The sequence below is a fragment of the Porites lutea genome, chromosome 7 (assembly GCF_958299795.1).
Source record: "Porites lutea chromosome 7, jaPorLute2.1, whole genome shotgun sequence".
In the NCBI taxonomy this organism is placed as follows: domain Eukaryota; kingdom Metazoa; phylum Cnidaria; class Anthozoa; order Scleractinia; family Poritidae; genus Porites; species Porites lutea.
This window is the reverse complement of record NC_133207.1, coordinates 26602352-26611817: the sequence shown is the minus strand read 5'-3', so window position 1 is coordinate 26611817 and position 9466 is coordinate 26602352. Positions and strand designations below refer to the sequence as shown.

At 42.0% G+C, this 9466-nt stretch overlaps 1 protein-coding gene across 1 annotated transcript in view; it reads left to right on the top strand.

Annotated features, from left to right (window-relative positions):
- LOC140943465 (ribosome quality control complex subunit NEMF-like) overlaps positions 1 to 9043 on the top strand; it is a 21738-nt gene extending 12695 nt beyond the window's left edge. The window contains exons 20-31 of the mRNA XM_073392558.1: positions 561 to 648; positions 1154 to 1191; positions 1806 to 1911; positions 2093 to 2179; positions 2470 to 2547; positions 3258 to 3765; positions 4062 to 4099; positions 4200 to 4238; positions 4676 to 4782; positions 5756 to 5799; positions 7929 to 8008; positions 8888 to 9043. Coding sequence (XP_073248659.1) covers positions 561 to 648; positions 1154 to 1191; positions 1806 to 1911; positions 2093 to 2179; positions 2470 to 2547; positions 3258 to 3765; positions 4062 to 4099; positions 4200 to 4238; positions 4676 to 4782; positions 5756 to 5799; positions 7929 to 8008; positions 8888 to 8965 — 1291 coding nt within the window. The 3' untranslated portion in view covers positions 8966 to 9043. The remainder of the gene's footprint in view (positions 1 to 560; positions 649 to 1153; positions 1192 to 1805; positions 1912 to 2092; positions 2180 to 2469; positions 2548 to 3257; positions 3766 to 4061; positions 4100 to 4199; positions 4239 to 4675; positions 4783 to 5755; positions 5800 to 7928; positions 8009 to 8887) is intronic.
- Positions 9044 to 9466: the final 423 nt, after the last annotated feature.

Sequence of the window (9466 nt, the reverse complement as noted above, 5' to 3'; positions counted from 1 at the left end):
GAAACGCTGCCCTTTTTTCTTGATGGCTAATGTTGCCTTATCGCTTCTGTTGATAAAACCGAAATTGTTTTGTTTTCTTTTTAAATTGTCGCCTTTTGCTTTTGCTTTGCAACCTACTAGGAAGCGGGTGTCGTTTATAAATATTGACACGCTCTGTGTAGGACGCAGAGGAGTGGCCAAAGCCCTCAAGAGCCGCAATCATGAGATGCAAAAACCCTCGTGCGTCGAGACGAGACACATAATATTAAGGATTTTAATGGCGTTAGGTCAAATACTGTAAAGAATGGCTTGTTTTCTAAACAGCTCTGACCAGGATCAAGTTAAGTACGTGTAAGTGCATCTTGTCCTGAGCTTCCTACATCGAATAGTATCTGATAATTGAATGGAAGGTCGGCGAAAGGCTAGGAAAATATATACATGTAACCAGTGCGCTGCCACCGTGCTCGAGCTCAAATTTAAAACACCCATTTTTTACGATTCAGGGACGCATGGGATCAGAGAGTTCCTCTGCCTCCTCTTATTATAAGCGCAGTCATTGAATCTTGAATCTGTTTTCCTAGAATTCAACTTCAGCGGGGAACAAGTAGAAGTAGCAGTCGAAGAGACAGTGAAGACAGTGACGTTGCTCCACTGGAAGAAAATAGACAGGTATAGATGAGCGAAAACTGTTTGACATTTAAGTGCGTGGCGGATGGGTAGACGTTGTGTGCAAAACATAGAGGTTTCTTTCTCCGTACCTCTGTGTGAGGCTTAGTCAGCTTCAGGTTTAGTGTCAGCAATATGATGTATTTTCTGATGAATTCAACTATTATCGTTATTAGTAAAATTGTACATTGTGTGCTTTTATTGTTTGGTACATGTCTGAAAAACATAGTACTGCAGAACTTAACCGCAGCAGGTTTACTCCAGTTGGTAGTGCGCTTGACTGCGGAGTAGGAGGTCTTGAGTTTTGCCGGTCCAATTCTCTGGGTCTTTCACTGAGAAATTAAGGTACCTCCTTTCTCTTGTAAGCGGCTAGGCCTTCGCGTGGTCAGGATGACCACGTAAAATGGCGTTACCGTCTCCAGTATGAGACGTAAAATAGTGTTTGCAATTAGTACTTTCGTGCTAATACATGGACTCTCAAATAAAGTGCTATTTTTTAAATCTCCAGATTGCAAGTAAACAGCGCCTGTCAGCAAAACAAAGAAGGTATCATCCCTGCCACGTACACTGTTTATTTTTATCGTTTTCAGTAACAAAACCAACGAGGCTTTTTGTGGAAATCGCCATTTTAAAACAGAAAGCTTTCTTGCTGGCTACCAAATAAGCGCCGGCTGGTAGTCGAGCCCGCCGCCACAGAGCCTATTGCAGGCTCGTAGGGCTTGTTTTCATTGAGGTGGTGGACGCCAGATAGGTGAGGTAACATGTGGCGGGTCACCCCACCTATCATGTAAACGTGATCATTGAGATTATATGGACAGGTGGTTTACACCTCTTAAGCGGGTTACCTCGCCTCGCTAGCCCCAGTTTTCACAAGAGTCTTTACCCTTTCTGGCGCGCCCTAATTGAGAGATCGTTTCGAACTAACTTCGAAACAGGGAAAGTGGATTATTAATTCGTCAGTCCTCGTTTGTGGTCCTTTCTGTTGTGTTTGTAGTGTAGGTTCTGTGCTACGTTTTGACTAGATAACGTTTTTTTTTTCCTGTTAGTATTGTGTTGAAAGTTACATTTTATTCACTGAGTTAAATGTGTGACTCTTCATGCATATTTCAGTTTCGTCTAAATCCCCTGGCTCTTACAGACTTCTTTTGTTTTTCTTAAAGAGACAACCGAAAGAATGCCAAACAAAGTGGAGGGGATTCTCTGGCGGAGGTTGACGATCAAGACGAGAACACTGAAGACAGACGAGGAGACGCACAGGAAAATAAGGTACGTCTGACATTGGTTCATGGAGAAAAGACGACCGGCAATAAGTCTTTACGATTTGCAAGCCTTTCTCGTTCCACTTTACGGTGATTATTCGTTCACATCTGTCCACCCGACTTTGATATTTATTCCATTTACGAAACTACCCAAACTATAGGCTGTTCACGATATTCTTTTTCTACAGAAATCTAGTAAAGCAAGTCAACAGCAGCAGCACCAGCAGCAGCAGCAACAACAACAACAACAGCAACAACCCAAGAGAGGAAAAAAGGTAGATATTAACTAGGCCTGCCTCAGGGAGCAGAACTGCAATTCTCGTGTTTCCAGCAGTCAGCCACAATTTGAAGTGTTTCTCGCTTCTCGCTCACTAGCATTTTTTGCATGAAAAAATTATTTTTTTGTGTGATTTGGAACACCTGCTAGCTTATTAGTTCGCACTGCATTGGAACTAGACTTTGACTAGACACCTGTTGTGTAGCAATTTCGGTTGTGCTTTCAAGTAGCGTACGTTTTTTAGTTTCTTGTAATGTAAAGTAAAATTGCTTTTCTGGTCTTTAACAGGCAAAACTTAAAAAGATTAAGGAGAAATATGGCGAACAGGATGAAGAAGAAAGACAGATGAAGATGGAAATATTGGCGGTAAAAACTTTTTTTCCCTATAGCTTGTTTCGAAGCGCTTTTCCTATTCCCGTTATAATGCCCCTCGGTTGTAAGCTCCTCCGTTTAGAAGCCCTCCTAAAACCCCTTACGAAGATGTATAGGACCAGAGCTTATAAACGGCAGTTTACGATATTCATAAGCCCCCTCGGATATAAGCTCCCCCGTTTATAAGCCCTCATAAAACCCCCTACGAAGATATATAGGACCAGAGCTTATAAGCGGCAGTTTACGGCATTCATAAGCCCCCTCCGATATAAGCCCCTTCGTTTATAAACCCTCCTAAAACCCCATGCGACGATAGTATCAACCCAGGGCTTATAAGCGGCAGTTTACGATATTCATAATCCCCCTCGGATATAAGCTCCCCCGTTTATAAGCCCTCATAAAACCCCCTACGAAGATATATAGGACCAGAGCTTATAAGCGGCAGTTTACGGCATTCATAAGCCCCCTCGGATTTAAGCCCCTTCGTTAATAAGTCCTCCTAAAACCCCTTGCGAAAATAGTATAAGTCCAGGGTTTATAAGGGGAAGTTTACGATATTCATAATCCCCCTCGGATATAAGCTCCTCCGTTTGTAAGCCCTCCTAAACCCCTTGTGGAGATATATACATGTACGCCCAGTGCTTATGAGCTGTAGTTTACGGTGTTCTCAGTCGTTTCTCCTGACATATTCGTTTGTCTTTAAGTCTGCTGGTCCTGCAAAGGAGAGCAAAGCCGACAAAAGGAAGAAAGAAAAGAAGGGTAACAGAGCAGGAGGGGCCAACAGGCCGGTCAGCGGTAAACCCAACAACAGAAACACGCAGTCAACCAGTGCTCAGTCAGAACAAAATAAGGGACTCTTAGATCCGGAAAAAAACGGTCAAACGGAGGTGCTTGGCAAGACAAGCGAAAATGAACTAGACTTTCCGGATAATCCTGCCATTAATCCGGGAAATAACGAACAAGCTACGGAGGTGCTCGGCAAGACGACTGAAAATGAACGAGACTTTCCGGATCATGCTACCAGTGCTAATTGCGAAAGTGGGCCGAGTAAAAACAGCAATGAAAGTATAATTATTAACGACTATGAAAGAACAAATGAAGACGAAGCGTCTTTAGGGAAACCTAGCCAGGATGGTGATGAAAAGAATCTTTCAAGCGCTGTAGAACATACAAACGAGGAAAAAGACAATGCCGGGGTTGTGAAGACCGAAGGTACTGAATTGAGTTTTACTGAACTGGGTTTTACGATGAATGATGTATATGACGGTAGGTTCGCCATCCATGTTTGCTTCTTTAAAAATAGGCACTAATTTCTTTTTATAATCTTGTGAGAAAGGTTTTAAAAAGTGGCTACTACCTCGTGTATTATGAGACAAGGAGAACATGAATATCGTGATATAGATCTACTGAGATCACCATACGCGATAGAACATGAATTCTAATTTGTGCGTGTTGTTCAAGAGCGTTTGTTTTAAGTTTGCAATTGAGTATATCTCTTCGTTTTGTAGGCACCACTACTTCTGTTAATGAAAACGATCATATTATGGTGAGTATACAGTCGTATGTGGTTCCTTGAATTTGATACGTCTTCAAACTCGTGAAGTCGCTTTTGTTTATGGCTTTTCCTTGTTTTTGATCTAACCTAGGTTGGTTCGGATGAGGAAGCAGAAGATCTGGCCACAAAAGTATGCATATTGTTCTTTCCATAATGTATGATAGGAGGTTCTCAAACTCATAGATAGTTCATATAGAGAAAAAATCTAACAAAAGGAATCGATCCATTTTCGTGCTTACAGAGAAATCGATTCGGTAGAACGAGAACAGGCTCTCTATGAAAGCCAACGCGACTCCTCCAAGTGGTCGCTACTCGCGAGAACGCCAACGTAAAAGCTGGCATCAAACCACAACACGAGAGCCCGTACGCGACCAAAAATGCCCGCCCGGCCACAAACGGTAGATGCACTGTAACAGGAACCGATATGATGGTAGCCTAAAAATTCTCTGCCGCGTCTCTTTTTGTAACCCACCTTTAGGATTAATAATAGCGCGTCGCGTGTATAATACTTGTGTAAGTCTTGATTATCTGCTGTTGATTTATACCATTTTTTTTTTCTTTTTGTAGGAGTCCGTATCTCTCCTTGATTCTTTGACAGGTTGTCCCATTTCTGAAGATATTCTATTGTTTGCAGTTCCAGTCTGTGCACCATACACGGCTGTTCAAAATTTCAAGTAAGACACTTGTTTTTTCCCCTTGATCTGCAGCGCACTTTTCCCCGGCATTCTTCTTGCCGGAAAGTGGCCTCCCTAGTAAAGGTTTGAACTAGCAGGGAAGCAAAGAAACCCCTCGGGCAGACGGGGAAGGGGCACGGGGAACCCTAACCCAAGGAAAAAAATAACCCGGGGTTAGGGGAGAGTTCCCGCCATCAACCGGAGGTGCAGAGGCCTTTTTTCCCTTAAACATGCTTTGTTGCTACCAAATTTGTATTCCTAAGTGTATTTACCCTTATTAAGATGATCTGCCCGATCATTCAGGCAAAGCCACTACCAAACGTTAACTGCGGTTGGTGTGCATCTCTCAAAACGTCTTTTCTTAAGGCACTGGAAGCCTGTTTTCCCTCTGTTATTTTTTAAGTTTGGCGTTTGTGGTTTTAATTTTGTTCTTTACACGGGCGAATTCAAAATTTTTTAAGAGCTCCCTACTTGTGTACACCATTGAGGCTAATTATTTCCGCACTTCCTGGTCGTTTCATATGACTTTCTAGAAGAAACAGAAATTCCGTTCAACGCACTTAGTCGCGTTAATTTGTATAGGTAATAGCATGATTTGTAGTGATATTTGGCATAAATGCCACGAGTGATATTTCGAAATTGTTATAAGTAATTTCACGAGCCGTTAGGCGAGTGAAAATTGAGACAATTTTGAAATAGTGGTATTTATGCCAAATATCAGTACAAATCATGCTATTATTTGTTTATACCACTACCCGCAAAAGGTTTGTAATTTTTACATGTAGGTATTTCAAATTAAGCTGAAATACCACTGCTCTAAGCCAATCAAATTGCAGAAATTTCTCATGTAGCGGTATGAGGGTTAAAATTATCTCAGTCATAGGTGCATTAACGGAGTGCCACCCCTTGGCCCCTTCACTGCAGGATACTTCACGACTTCATTCTTTACATGATACTCTCTCCATTCCAACAGGTATAAAGTAAAACTCACTCCAGGAACAGCTCGCAGAGGAAAAGGTAAGACGTCTGGCTCATAAAGTTACTCAGAAACTAATTTCTCCTTTCAATTTCCCCGACTGAGGTTTTAAGCACCTCACGGTGAAGAGAGGCCTAAGCAAAAGAAAGCAAGCAAACATACAAAGAGAAAGAAATAGATCATTAGTCGAACAAAATATTTCTCCGTTTTTTATTGGTTTAAATCCTCGGCTAGTTCTTCATAACCAGCTATTGTTGAAGCCGGACCAATGTCGATATTTTAATATTCATACTTGGCTATGATGCGTAGGAGAATAAACGAAAAGAAATACCGTAAAATTCCGAAAATAAGCCCCGGGGCTTATATTTTTCAAAGGCCATTTTTGAGGGGCTTATTTTTGAGGGGCTTACATTCGGAGGGGCTTATCTACGGAGGGAAATTTGCGTTTCAAAATCTATTGGGCTAGCCTTATAGTTGGAAGTAAATTTACCGTTTTACTTTGTATTTGAGGGCAATTTTCCAAGTACAACCCCCTGGGGACTTATATTTGGAGGGGCGATTTAACGGAGGGTTTTTTGCGTTACCGGTTTGGGGGGCTTATATTTGGAGGAACTTATACATGGAAGGGCTTATTTTCGTAATTTTACGGTATATTATTCATTGTTTAACCTCAAGATTGATTCTGTTGTTTTACTCCTTCAAGCCTCGGAGCCAAGTAAGATTTTAGTACATCGAAATTGGTGTTAAGTCACTCTAGAGACAAGAAAGGAGACTAGGTCGAGTTAACGTTCGCAAAGACTTCTGGGAATTTTTCTAGGGACAAGAAAAAAAAATAGCCAATAGCTGACCTGCGCTTCCCCAGTAACGATCCCAGAAACAATTGCGGCGCGGGGCGGGGGGGGGGGGGGGAGACTCCTCATATGAAAGGGGTAGGGATGCTCGCCGTCTCGCTTAGGGGTGTAAATTTCGGATTTTGGTCTCACTTAGGGTGTTCTGGGCAAAACGCCATCATACTTAGCCGTGAAGGTCTCGTTTAAAGGCCTGGCATGTTGTCTGTGTTTTAACATGGTCTCTTTTAGGGGTCAAAAAAAGCTTGAGCCACGCCCAGATCGGTCTCCTTTAGGGGTTTGATTCAAATTTCCGACGAGCATCCCCGCCCCTTTGATATGCGGAGTTTCCCCCCCCCCCCCCCCCCCCCTGGGAATTGCGGGACGCATTTCGGCTCCAGTTGCCATCTCGTTAGTTTTTACTAAAGTGGCGAATCGCAAAACAGTAGACTGAAACGTCACGTGGAAACGCAAAGGCAATGCGCGGCGTCTCTGCTGTTTTGGCGAGAATATGGTGTACGCTTTGCTAAGACAAAGTAGCCGATTAACTGCCTAAGAAACAAAGTGAGGTTAAACAAAGTACCGCTTGATGGATGGAAACTTCTCTGTGAAGTATGTATGCAAAATAAAACGTCCGTTCATATCCTTAAATTGTCTAATAACATGCAAATGTTTTGAAGGCGGGAATTCGGTATAGAGGAAAACATGTTTTCAGCTTGGAATATTCCTAGAAAATAGCCGACATTTCGCGACGTCACCACTGGTTTCCCCGCACAAATACGTGTGAGAAATTAACGCATAAACTCCGTACTGAAGAAGCTTCACTACCCAGATGTGGATAGTGCTTCTGATTGATCGTGCCGCGTGGGGAATTTCCTTCAACCAATCGGAAGCACTACCTAGATCTGGGTAGTGACGCGTCATCAGTATGGAATTTTTGCTTTTATTTCTCAGACGTCATTTCGCAGAGAAACCAGTGATGGCATCGCTAAATGTTGTCTGTTTTCTCAGGCTAGGAATATTTTGACTGAATGATAAATCAATTATTGAATTCGGCTTGCGTATGATATGAAGAATTATCCAGTAATCAGAGGGTGTTTTATGCCTTCACTCTTTAGCCTCGACAGTTAACACCTTGCGGACCAATCTAGGTTTCTGGGAAACAGCCCACCTACCCCTCCCCTAAGCCATCATTTTGCCCTAAGTGAGAAGTAAGTGTTAATGTTAGCTTAGGGGAGGGGTAGGTTGGCAGTTTCCCTGCATAATGTCTTCCTATCATACTCAGTTATATCGATTACAGTTAGATATCACCAACTAATTAAACATCGTCTTGCTATTTTTAGCGGCCAAAACTGCGTTGGGCACTTTCTTATTTTCAAAAGAAGCAACCCAGCTAGAAAAAGATTTGATCAAGAGTTTGAAGGTAAGAGATATAGTTAGCCCTTATTCTGAAAAAACAGCCGACATTTCGAGATGCCACCACTGGTTTAACCGCTAAATGACGCTGAGAAACGAGTGCAGAAATTCCATACTAATACCGCGTCACTACCTAGATCTGGGTACTGCCTCTGATTGGTTGAAAATTTGCTTCATCCAATCAGAAGCACTACCCAAATCTCGGTAGTGACGTTTCATCAGTACGGAATTTCTGCGCTCGTTTCGGAGACGTCGCGAAATGTCGGCTGTTTTTTTCAGGCTATACAGCCCTTAGCTCGTCTAGATCTCCCTTGATCCCTTAATTTCACCTATAGTGGACTAAAGGTGATGTTACAAGAGACGATTCGCAACGACGGTTTTGAGCGCATCACAGCATAGCAATGTTGGAACAATGTTACAACCATTCGAAACAATGTCGCAACAATGTTTAATGCTGCGTTGCGCTAAAAATCGTCGTACGGTTGCGAATCGTCCCGTATAACTTCGCCTTAACGCTATTTCGATTTGGAAATCACATGCAATTTATGTTTATTTTGTCAGCTAGAACTTCTCAAAGGAAGCAACCAATTCAGTTGGGTTTTTTATCAAACTCAAAGCGCAATCTTACATTATTTTCAGATCTTAAATGAAGAAAATGCGTCGCAAATTTGATTTTGATGATAAATGAATCGTAATGGTTTTTGCCTGCAAGTACAGTCGCCTCTTTTTCCTTATCGTCGAGAGGAACGAATCGCAAAAGTCCTTAGCAGTGAGCGATGAAACAGAGACGTCTTTATCTGTAGGCTGTGTGTTAATAGTTATAGAGATTTCGTTCAGAAACTGAAAAAAAAAAAGATTTAGTTGTTATGTTCCTTTTTTTCTTTAGGACAACGACCTTTCACGCTATATTCCAGGAAAAGTAAAAGTTTCAGCGCCAAACCTACAGAAAAACAAGAAAAAATAAAAATGAAACAAATGGTAATGTCAAGAAGAATGTAAGACATTTTTTCCCAAAAAAATTAAAATAAACAATTCCTCTTAACTTTGTTCAACCTCTGTATCATATTGCTTTACTTTTGAAATGTTTTTAATTTTTTTTATAACGCATTACCACGTATAGAGAATGAGATATAAAATGCTTTATTGAAACGCGAACATCCTTGAAAGTCCTTGACAGGTAAATGTCCTCAAAACTTCTAAACTGAGAAAACAGCCGTTATTTCGTAACGCCATCACTGGTTTCCCCGCAGACTGTGGTCTGAGAAACGAGCGCAGAAATTCCATACTGATGACGCGTCACAACCCAGATCTGGGTAGTGCTTCTGATTGGTCGAAGCAAACTTCAGCCAATAAGAAACACTACCGAGATCTGGGTAGTGTCGTGTCATCAGTATGGAGCTTCTGCGCTCATTTCTCAGACGTCATTTCGCGGGGAAACCAGTGGTAGCGTCGCGGAAATGTCAGC